We start from the raw sequence: 12,272 nt of genomic DNA, 5'->3' as shown, positions 1-12,272 counted from the left end.
TAGACTTATGTACTTTCAATAATGTAGGCTCCATTCTATGAAGATTCTGAAAACTTGATTGAAAAGTTTCAGTTAAATACAAAACAAATGTGCATGATGCTGTCAATCACATTTTGCGTACTTTTTGTTCTGTTTGGTTAAAAAAGAGCATAAAAACTCGATGAAAATTTGAAAGAAAAGTTGGTACAGTAACTCCTCACTTAAAGTCATCCCGGTTAACTTTGTTTTGTTGTTACATTACTGATCAATTAGAGAACATGCTCATTTAAAGTTGTGCAATGCTCCCTTATAATGTTTGGCAGCCGCCTGCTTTGTCCTCTGCTTGTAGAAAGAGCAGCCCGTTGCAGCTAGGTGGTGGGGGCTTGGAACCAGGGTGGACTGGGAGCCCCCCATCAGCTTCCCAATCCCCTAAGTTCCCTGCAGGGCAGCCACCCAGCAGGCTATCAATTGCCGGCAGTTCAGCTGTCCCTCCTCCCACTGCCATGTGCTGCTCCTGCCCTCTGCCTTGGAGCTGCTCCCGGGAGCCTTCTGCTTGCTTTGCCGGCGGGGGGGGGGGAGGGGTGCGCTAATGTCAGGGTGTCCCCCTCCCCCCTGGTCCTGCCCCACGCTTACCCCATCTCCATAGAGCTGGGGGGGCGGGACACGACAGGGCTCAGGATGGAGGAAGTTTGCTGGCAGCAGCTGCTGTCTCAACTTGCTGATCTACTTAAAAAGGCAATGTATTTAGAGTGCGGTCAGCGTACTTAAAAGGACAATGCACATCTCACTCTCTCTCACACACAGAGTGTGTGTCTCTGTCTCTGTCTGCCATGCTGTCTCCCCCGCTCCATTCGTGCTGCCTTATAGAGTGTGAGGCTACATTAACAACAATGTGTTAACCCTTGAGGGCTCAGCCAAGTGCTAGTTTATCATTTAGCAGTAAGGCATTCCCTGGGAAATATCCCACCCTCTGACTTCACCATCTCAACCAAGCTTCACAATCATCATTCCTGTGTACAGTATTAAATTCTTTGTTTAAAATGTATACTGTGTGTGTGTATAAAAGTGCTTAAAATGCTATAAAATACAGCAGAAAGAGATTATTCTTTTTAAATCTGGAAGCATGTTTGACTAAGAATTCAAGTTTTCTAAACTGTCTTTCCATACCCTTCACATACTGTTCTTTTAAAAACAGCACGCAAACCTCTTCTTGTTGACTCCAAAATGTATTGAGAGTTCTTACATTCTTCCAAAGATGTCTCACCATCATCTCCCCTTTTTATATTTTAGCTCAGTACACACACAAGTATTTTATAGAAAACTACACTCTGGTACACCAGTTTGCAATTTCAATTTTAGCCCTTTCTGGGGTTTTGTTTTCTCCCAGTATTTGGACATATTCTTCTCAGTGGTATGGTACATGGTGGATCAACTAAAACCTAGTACAAGGAATATTCTGTTAATAGGACAAAATGTCTTTGGGGGAGGTAGCCCTTACTTATGGTATGTATTTCTAACTCACCTACCACCTTGTTATCTAAGTGCCCTGGACGCCAACTCTTAGAATTATTCTTTAAAGGTGATATGAAGGCCACAACTTATTGCTCTGATTTTGCAATTCTTACATTGTCTTCCCATTTTTATGTTTATCCATATTTTACGCTTATTATCTTTATTGTTTTTAAAGTACTTATGGGTATAGCTCCACTATACTTAGTTGTTAAGTTTGATTATTCCCAGTTACTAAATTCATGTGTTGTATTGAGAATCTTCAAAGACATTTGTGTGTGTGTTTGGAGATGGGGGAAGGTTTGGTAAGTAAAATGTTATTATTACTCAATTTCTTTAGATTCATCTGCATATTCTCATCCCCTTAGAATTCACTAAGTGCAACAGATTTTTATTTAAATCTCCTAACTATGATCCACTTCCTCTTCAAAGTCATTAATAACTACAAATAACATTGCTAGTCCCAATACAATGTCAGAAGTGTATTTCTGTTCTCTTCTTTGCATATGTATCCATATCTGTCTATATATTCCTGATCACTGTAGTGTCAGAGCATATCCTAGTACTTTAATAAATGAAAATGTTCTCTCTTCCCTGTCCCCAAGAAGCAAGCTTAGACTTAGTGAGTGAATCTGTGAGAATGAGGGTACTGTTGTAGGAAAGCCAGGGTGAAGAGGTGACTATTATAGTTGGCTATGAATATGATGAAGTTTGTGGTCATGCTTATTCCAGCTGGTTCTATCAGTTCCTTAGTTGTGGTCCATTTTGTGTGAAAGTTATTTTTCCCACAGTCACAAGCCTACCCCTACCAGATGATAGCATCATCTTTCCAGTGGAATGCAGCTGTCATAAGAGAGCCTGATCATGGAGGGAGGGAGGGATGGTTTCTCAGGCAACCAGAACTAGTCCCATAGAGAGCCTTGAAAATCAAACCTTATCAAAAGCCTTTTGGAATTCTAAGAACTATGTCTATTGGGTCCTCCTTACCTGCAATTTCATTAACATTTTCAAAGAATTCTGATCGTTCAGAGAAGGACTTTTTTCCCTTACAGAAGCCATGCAGTTTGACTCTATCAGTTTATAGATATTGTACAGGTGTTTTAATACTCTGTGATTATACCAGAGGATAAATGTTCAGCTAGTATAAATTGACCTACCCCTGATCTGGCTCAGTTGTCATAAATATAAAGGGAAGGGTAAACCCCTTTGAAATCCCTCCTGGCCAGGGGAAAGCTCCTCTCACCTGTAAAGGGTTAAGAAGCTAAAGGTAACCTCGCTGGCACCTGACCAAAATGACCAATGAGGAGACAAGATACTTTCAAAAGCTGGGAGGAGGGAGAGAAACAAAGGGTCTGTGTGTCTGTCTATATTCTGTCTTTGCCGGGGATAGACCAGGAGTGGAGTCTTAGAACTTTTAGTAAGTAATCTAGCTAGGTATGTGTTAGATTATGATTTCTTTAAATGGCGGAGAAAAGAACTGTGCTGAATAGAATAACTATTTCTGTCTGTGTATCTTTTTTGTAACTTAAGGTTTTGCCTAGAGGGGTTCTCTATGTTTTTGAATCTAATTACCCTGTAAGGTATCTACCATCCTGATTTTACAGGGGGGATTTCTTTATTTCTATTTTTTATTAAAAGTCTTCTTGTAAGAAAACTGAATGCTTTTTCATTGTTCTCAGATCCAAGGGTTTGGGTCTGTGGTCACCTATGCAAATTGGTGAGGCTTTTTATCCAACATTCCCCAGGAAAGGGGGGCTGCAAGTGTTGGGAGGATTGTTCATTGTTCTTAAGATCCAAGGGTCTGGGTCTGTAGTCACCTAGGCAAATTGGTGAGGCTTTTTACCAAACCTTGTCCAGGAAGTAGGGTGCAAGGTTTTGGGAAGTATTTTGGGGGGAAAGACACGTCCAAACAGCTCTTCTCCAGTAACCAGTATTAGTTTGGTGGTGGTAGTGGCCAATCCAAGGACAAAGGGTGGAATATTTTGTACCTTGGGGAAGTTTTGACCTAAGCTGGTAAGGATAAGCTTAGGAGGTTTTTCATGCAGGTCCCCACATCTGTACCCTAGAGTTCAGAGTGGGGGAGGAACCTTGATATCAGTGTCTCCTTGTATGGGAAGTATTCCACCTGACAATTACACACATCAATTAAAATGGTTTGTGAGAACTTATATAGGCAACAGAAATGTGAAAGGCATTTTCTGAAAGAAAAGTTGGTTAAATGAATAGAATTATATCTGATCCAAATTCCACTGAAATCTGTTTCATGTAACCACACATTGGGTAATCACGTGAAAGGATTCCATACCTGTAAAACTAAACTGGCTCTTTATTAAGAGAACTATTTACAGAGATATTGCAAGTGCAGCTAACATCCCAACTAGGTGCATCCACACTAGCTCTCTGGTGCCTTCTTCAGACTGTTCCCTCCTGCAACCTGTGTTCCTGCCTCCAAGATATATACAGGTTACTACAAAATCAGTGGGAATCTTTCTGTAAAGCCCCTAAGTCATTTACTCTATTGCCCTAATAATGCAGGCTTCTGCTTTACAGTGTATATATATCATGGTGCTTTGTCCTGTTTAGTATAATGTATCTTTGATAGTAATAGTTTGTTCCTTACGAGTTCTAGAAACTAGAAATTATTACATTATACTTAATTATTTGAAATGGTGCTAATAATGTGTTACATGTGTGGTAATAAGTGAGAATTCACTTCCAAAAAAATAGCATGAGGTAGAGAGAGAATCTTGAACCAGAAATATTATTTTTGAATTGTTGGAGCTTTACACATTTTATCCCTATTTTCCAGTTGTTCTGTTTGAACCACCAGCCCCATATTGATATACTCTGAGCCTTTAGGGAGACTTCAAATCTGTAACTTGAATTTGCAGAAGTGTCAAGTATTAACTGTTCTTTGCTCTACTGGTGCTGAGCATTGATCCACCTGAGGCATTAGTGTAAGATAATTTGTTCCCTTACCTTTCCTCTAATACAGTGGGCAAGTGCACTGAGATCTTTCCTTTATCTATTCTGTTTTATACAGGTTCCTATACTGCTGTCATCACTGTAGTATCGCAGTGTCTTCAGTAATGTATTAAGCAGTGTGACTAATGTCTAGCACATGTGGTTCATTCTTTCTCTCATCCTCTTCTCAGAGGGAGAATTGTGCGTGCAATGTAATGTTTTGTTTTGATCATTTTTCATATTTTTTAATTTATTTTTGCAGGGGGCATTTAAATGTACATGTTGCTCTGTGTTTATATGAGAGAGGGCAGGTCGAAAAAAGTGTGTCTGCACTTGAAGTGCAAGGTGGTGAAGTTTGTTATAGTCTTTAATTGCTATCAGTTTATTCCAGAATCTTGTACTTTCCCCTGAGAAAATTCAGTCTCCTGAACAGACAAGCTTTACCCCTACTGTAGAAACTCCTGAGGAGTAGAGTTGTCAGCCACAGTCTTCAATCTCAGAGTTTTAGGTAATCTTTTAGATATGCTTTTCCAGACCACTGGGCATCTGAAGATGAGACGACCAAGACCTTGAACTTGACTCAATATTCTATGGGAAGACAGCGTGGAGAGCAGAGGACAAGTTTGCTTTGCTCATTGTTGTCTGTTTCCCCTAGTTAATCCAGTTCCTTCTTTTCATGTCTAGCTGTGGGTGTAGGAACTTTTCCTCTATGCCTAGAAAAAGTTTCTTGTTTTTTTAACCAAAAAATCTCCAGTTATCTTGTTATAGTTTAGACATTTTAGGTAAAGAGTGAGAGCTTTTAGGTAGTGCCAGGAATTTTAAATTATTTCTATGCTGTTACACCATTTAGGTTCCCACATTTTCTTTAGTTAAGTTCCAGGCCACCGTAACTACTCCAAACAGCCACACTTCAGTAGCGTGTTTCATATCTTTTCCATATTGCTGAATTTGAATGAACATGTGTGCTACCTTGAGGAACACCATTACCTAGGAATCACTGTCCATGCTTGGTTTCTAGCCTTCCTCATGACTGAGGTCCTATAAGTCAGCACCTCAGAATCATCTCCTAGTCAGAGCCCCATATCTGTCCAAGGACAGATTAGGCTTTCATTTGTTTCAAAGCCCTTACAAATGAGGAAACAGAAGACTTCATTGCCAGGAGCAGCCTTTTCATCTGCCTCCAAGTTGGCGAAACATTTTGATTCAGATTCCTGGGCTGCTTCAGTGCCACAAGTCATTCTGCATTTTTGTCTGCCAATGCTTGAACACCTTTACTGCAGGGACTCCAGTGATGTCCCTCCCAGGCAGGAACCAGCTGGTCCCGCAGATGCAGGTTCTTTGCTTCTGGAGTCTGTCAGAGCACTAAGAAGTCCTCTTGTTTAGCAGACTGTTGTTGGTACTGAGCTTCCTCCCTCATATCTGGGGGCTTGGTCAGGAGCAATGTTTGTGGAAGCCTCCATTCTGTGGTCTTTTGCCCTCAAACATAAGGGTAAGAGGAAGTAGAATTCAGAGAAGGTCTCTGTAAGAGGGGACTCACTGCTGTCCCAAAGGAGAAATAAGAATCATTCCCATGATTCTAGGTTGGTCTTGATTCTGGCTTTCTTGGTTCTTAAGGCGCTTTTGACCCTTCTAGTGATATCAGTCCTTCTGATTCCATGAGGTTCTCCCTGCTTTGGTGACTGTGGAAGTCCCTCGGTGTTGACAGTGGTGTTTTGAGGGTTGTGGAGCAGGTTTCCTGCTTATGCTTGCAGGCAAGAGGTCTCTGTAGGAAAGTGTGCGATCAGAATCAGTAATGAAAGAGCCAGCTTAAAGTGAGGTAGGGTGAATTGAGTTTCATTGACTTAGGGAGCAGCCAGTTTTCTCTCTGTGTGTTTTGGATTCTTGTGTGTTATCATTCTGAATTCTAAAAAATAAAGTAGTGTGCCATCCAGCAAGGGAATTTATGCTTTTATCTATTTTGTCTGCATGTAGGCTATGAACATAACAGTGATGAACTAACATCTTCTATACAGTACCCATTGCTCAACAGAGGGATCCAATGAAGGTCTCCTTCTGGTCTAGAAGATGTATCTGAGTCATCTGATTCAGAGTTTGTGTTCTGAGGATGCCTGGTTCAGCATCAGCACCATCCAAGACAGCTCAGAAATTTACCTAGACAGTTCATAGGACTAGGGAACTGCGCCTTTGGTGATTCACATTCTTCACTAGAAGCCAATGCTTAGTTTTCAGGCTCTCTGGGGTAATTTTATGTAGTTGGTGTTCCACCTATACCAGACCATTAATACCCCAGGTTTCATTCCAAAACTTCATTCTTACCTTGGGAAATTTAGTTCTATAACCTGCATATTAGGAAAGTGAAGAGTTCTCTTTTTATTTGAATAATACTAAGATATTTAGGAAGTCACCAAAATGTTTTGTATCTATTAGAGATCAGAGTAAATGAAATACTAGTTCCATGCAGAGCCATTCAAAATGAATGATACATACTGAAACACATTGCACTTTGGCTAGTCTACCCATACTGGAAGGTCTTAGGGCTCATTCTACTAAAACTAAGGTGGCTTTGATGGTTTACCCCAGTAAGGTTTCCATTATAGAAAACTGCATGGTTGCTATCGAGTGCTCTATATACACCTTCACTCGGGGCTCCTCTCTTCACGTGATATCTACATCTGACAATCAATTTGAGAACGCATTTCTAAATTAATTACAACTCATCAGCCCACATTCCTGGAGTCAAGGGGTTGTACTGATAGCTAGAATCCCACATAAGAAAAAGAATATGCAGTCAATTCCTAGTAAATGTAGTTGTTTGAGAGTGTTGCTTCCATATATTCACAATTCTTGTCCATCTTCCTCTCTCTCCTTTGGAGTTCTACTCTTAGAGGATTCTGGGCGTTAGCAGAAAGAACTGAGATGTTTGGGGACCACACAGCCTATTAGAATCTTGGTTCTGAACATTTGGTGCTTTGTGGGGATGAAGCTTGTGCAGTCCCAAGGTGCACTGTTTTTCTGGAAGGTTTCTGAAGCTCAATAGCTCCTGTGGGTGATTCCCATAAGAGTGAATGTCCACATTTAGTGCTAAGTAATCTAGTAATCTTTCTTTCTTTCTTTCTTCACTGAACACACTTTGGTAATTGAACTTGTAATAGAAAGTCATATTGCCAACACTGTGACAAAGCCTGGAATGCTCAATAAAGCTAAAGGTGTTTGTTATAAAGGTTATTTAGAATGATCATTATCATGGCTTCTTGCCCAGACCTAGACAAATATTTTTTTTTAAAAAGGACTGAATGTTATGGTTTTATACTCAATAACAACATTCTTAACAGTGTTCTAAGATCAATATATTTTTTCACCATTTGTTCATTTCAATGGTTATAATTCACCTATAAATAATTACAAAAACTTTTGTAATATCGAATTCCTGAGAAAACAATTGTCTTCATTAGCATCTGTCAGTGTTCTAAATGAACCCAGTTGAAAAGCTGCTCCTTCAACAGTGCACTGCATTATATCAATGGATATACTAAGTTCTCAAATTAATAATTTATTTCTTTACTCTTTCATCATATGTGCTTATTGTTAGCATGTTTAGTTGTATAATTCTGGTCTCATAGCCTGCATAATAATGTAAACAATCCTGTATGCAAATATAGCATCTATACATTAATACATAATTTTTGCAGCCTAATATACTTCCTTATTTATCAATCTTCTAAATAGGGTATATTATTTTTCCCATAGGGATATGATGATGGATATGGGGGTGAATATGATGACCCAAGCTACGAGGCATATGATAACAGTTATGCCACCCAAACACAGAGGTAAGCAATCATAATTATAAATTGTGTTTTCAAATGACCGAGCCTTTGTTCTCCTATGCGTTTTGTATAATGTGCATTTCAAATCTTTCTTTCTGACAGCAAACAATTCCTCAAAACATCTGCATAATTTTTTGAAATACTTATAATCAAATATCATCAAAAAAGGCTACCAGAGTTAACATACAAGATTACCAGAATTAAGGAAAGAATACAGAAAAAAATACATTTCTAGAATCATTTCAAATTTTAGCCTAATTTTAAAAACAAATCCAAGTGATTATACCTTTCCTCTACCTTGTGTTTCTCTGAGTTTTTGTTCTAGAGTGTAAAGTCTTCAAGGCAGATATCATACTTTCCTTCCTGTTTGTACAGCTCATAGCACATCATAAGCTCTACCAGAAACAAGTAGTAAATAACAATGATGGTGGTAAACACTTGTGATTAGTCAACATACACTAACAAAGACAACTGCAATACTTTATGTCTGTAACCTTAGGTTTGAGGGCAAACAACCCATCTACTTTTAAGACAGTTTGATTAATTTATTAACAGGATTATATGATGAGGTTGGTTGTGATAGCAGGGGACTAGACTCAGTGACCCAGCTGGTCTCTTTCCTTCCTCTATCCCAGGGGTTCCCAAACTTGGTTTGCAGCTTGTTCAGGGTAAGCCCCTGTCGGGCCGCGAGACATTTTGTTTACTTGAGCATCTGCAGGTATGGCCACCCACAGCTTCCAATGGCCGCGGTTCGCTGTTCCTGGCCAATGGGAGCTGCGGGAAGGCTAGAGGTCAGATTACAGAATTACAAATAAAGGCATAAGAAGGGAAAGATAAAAATCTTACTTAATTAGTGGGGTTCCCAGCAGGCAAACAAACAAATTTTCCTGTAGAGAGTTATGCATTTCAGAGATTGCAGGTCCTAAAATTAACATGTTCACTACTGAGTACTTCGCTGATGAAGATGCCCATTAGAACCATCTTCAGCTCTAGAACTGCTGTAGTGGTACTTGAGATGAATAAGAAGGCAATGCCTTTGGTAAGTGTTTGTTGTAGAACCAGTGAAGCTGTTAAAAGGGTTTTGTACTATGTGAATGCTTACCCTTTCATGTATACTTTAACCACACTTCAGAAGTAGTGGTGTATTAGTTGCTGCATGTTCATAGGCAAATACACCCCCCAGGCCCACCGACATTAAACTAATGAGAAAAAATGCATTATATTCAAGCTACAACCACTAGAGATGTCTTGTATCAAAAAGAAGACTTAAAAAGGAATCAAAATAACTGTTAACTAAACTAATATTTATTAACATAGGTTTAGCAGACATTTTTCACAAAACTGAACTAGCAGCAAAGGATTCAAAATACATATTATGTTCCTAAGCAATAAATACATTGTTTGTTTGTTTGTTTCTGTTTTGTATGTCATATATGGTCACATGTAGCCATCCTTACCTCTCACAGCCACCATTTGAAAAACTGTAAGCCAAGAGGCTGCCCTGAAGAGCTAAAGGTGTCAGGAATCCAAGTTCCCTGTATACCACATATAGTCCCACTGATTTCAGTGGGACCACTAGCAGTGTGAAGCACTACACAATGTAAGGGTTGCAAAAATTAACCCATAACTTGAAGGATGGTGATGTAAAAGTGCCTGAACTTGTAAACTTTTTGAGAGATCTGATAACCTACGTAAATTCCAGTAGGGTTATTGCTAATATGAATTTATCTATGAAAAGTATAGTATCAGAGAACTTCAGATTGACAGCTGTAGTTTTCATTTAACAGAATTCTGCCTAATATCAGCAGTTGAATTATCAGTAGTCTCATGTGACTAGTCACATTGGGCTTCTGTTGATCAATACTCATAACAAAAATATAACACAGAAACTGATGTTTTTTCAGCAGTTATATATCCATGTCTATGCTCCTGCAGCGGCATTAAGTATACTGCCATGAAGATGCAAGTGTTTTCTAGTTCCACACTAATATTATAATAATACAATATTAATAACTATATTAATAACTATATTATATTAATAGCTTGCACTATTCATTCAAGCAGCAATAGTTTCTGCAGAACTGACTCAAGTTCACTTAATTAGTCAGGCCTATTGTAAATCTAAAGACTGCATTCAGCCACAGAGATTAAATTTACAACATTATTGAATTTGAGGAGGGATTTTTTTCCTGGTTATTCTTTTCATGTAATTATGTTCATGCCACCTATCATATGTACTGTATGTGGTCACACCAAAAGAGCATTTTTAGATGTATCCATTAGAACAGAAATATGTCTCTTACTCAATAGTCTATACATTTAGGTCCCAACCTTGCTGAAGTGAAGTCATGGCAAAAGTCTCATTCATTTAAATGATGTAGAATTGGATCTCCACTGTTCTTTTGCCTTACATTCTAGTCTCGGTCCTCCAGCTGTGACTTCAGTGTGACTATTCATATGAGAGCTGCAGAATGTGGCTGCATATGCTGGTAGCATTGATATAGATTAACTATAACCCTTCCATGGGAAAATGAGGCACTAGATACAAATATGATTCTATACTCCTGCAGTTACTTGCTAATTTTTAGTAAGGAAGGGTTGAAGGGTCGCTATGGCCATGACCATGCACCACCGCTGAGCAGAGGGTGCATCACACGAGTCAGCCGTACTACCTGTGCACCTGTTGAGAGCTGCCACACACCAAGGAGTTCTCTGCTGTGAAAATCCAACTGCTTTCTACTCTTTTGCATCACTCAGCCCCATTGGCTTTTGAGGAATTACCCCAGTTAACACGGGTTTAAGTGGGAGAAGAATCTGGCCCAATATCTGTTTTGTGCTGGAGTAGTTTTCAACGAAATTTTAAAGAAATATTAAATTAAAAAGATACTGGGTTGGATTAAACAGATTTAAGGGGCTAGACACTAGCTACATCTTCCCAGGGGGTGTAAAGCGAGCGTACCAGGCTACTATTTCACACCCTGCTCTCCTTGCTCCTGATTAGGAACATTTACAAGTGAATCTGACATTTCCAGCCCTAGAACAGTGAATGTTCTTGAATGTATCATTAATGGGCTGAGCAGCTGGTTTGCATATATTTTGCATATTGTGATCAAATCATATTAAGTGATCCAAGTCTCTACCTTCAGGACAGTTTATAATAGAGATGATATCAACTCTTATTCTTTTAGATATTTTAATACAGCCACCGAAATGTGTGCATATCCTTCAGATTATAATCTATCCAATAATTCTACACAATACTGCATACAATTAACTTTTTCTTATAGCTCTCTTCTCATGTATGTAGCAATGAGGCAGAATTAGCTAAAAATACAAACCAAATTAGAAACAAAATAGTTAACAGAGTGTCAAGAGAGCAAAAACACAATTACACATGTCTACTTATTGTACTAATCATTAAAAAACAGGAAGAAACAGCAATCGCCACATCACAGGGGATTTAGATTATGTTCTAGCTACACAGCACCTTCTTAAAGAAATACGCCCGTCAGTATTGCTTTATTTTTAGTCTAAAACAATATCCTGTGACCCTCATTGTAATATCTGGGTGCATATTACAAAAATTAAATGAAAACTATTGCCAAAAACTATCTTGTCAGTCTTGCCTCTGGCATCCATATCCATGGATGAAGTAGGTACTCCCCTACCACAGGCCAAAATGACAGAAAGGACAGAGTGAACAAAATGTGTCTTCCATCACATCACTAAGCCAAGGCTCTGGCAGACTGCAAGAGGGAATGAATGTCAGAAGCAAGAGTGTCCCAGTGCTGTTCTTCCTCAGGAGTTGAATCCCCTGGAGCAGCACCAAGACCATTCAGCTGATCACAACTGCCACAATAGTAGAGAAAATCTATGTAATTAATACCCAGGTCACAGGCCATCCATGTCTATGTAGATGATTACAACAATGTTACCATAATGGCTAGGAACCCTAGTCACGGATCAGGACCCCCCTGTGCTAGGTGCTGTGCA

General features: G+C 39.2%; 1 protein-coding gene across 5 annotated transcripts in view; it reads left to right on the top strand.

Moving 5' to 3' along the window:
* KHDRBS2 (KH RNA binding domain containing, signal transduction associated 2) overlaps positions 1 to 12,272 on the top strand; it is a 572,210-nt gene that overhangs the window by 517,621 nt on the left and 42,317 nt on the right. For all 5 annotated transcript variants that reach the window (XM_073336336.1, XM_073336333.1, XM_073336334.1 and 2 more), the window contains one exon: positions 8,200 to 8,282. In XM_073336336.1, the coding sequence (XP_073192437.1) occupies positions 8,200 to 8,282 (83 nt within the window). The remainder of the gene's footprint in view (positions 1 to 8,199; positions 8,283 to 12,272) is intronic.

The sequence above is a fragment of the Lepidochelys kempii genome, chromosome 3 (assembly GCF_965140265.1).
Source record: "Lepidochelys kempii isolate rLepKem1 chromosome 3, rLepKem1.hap2, whole genome shotgun sequence".
In the NCBI taxonomy this organism is placed as follows: domain Eukaryota; kingdom Metazoa; phylum Chordata; order Testudines; family Cheloniidae; genus Lepidochelys; species Lepidochelys kempii.
This window is presented reverse-complemented; position numbering and strand designations above follow the sequence as displayed.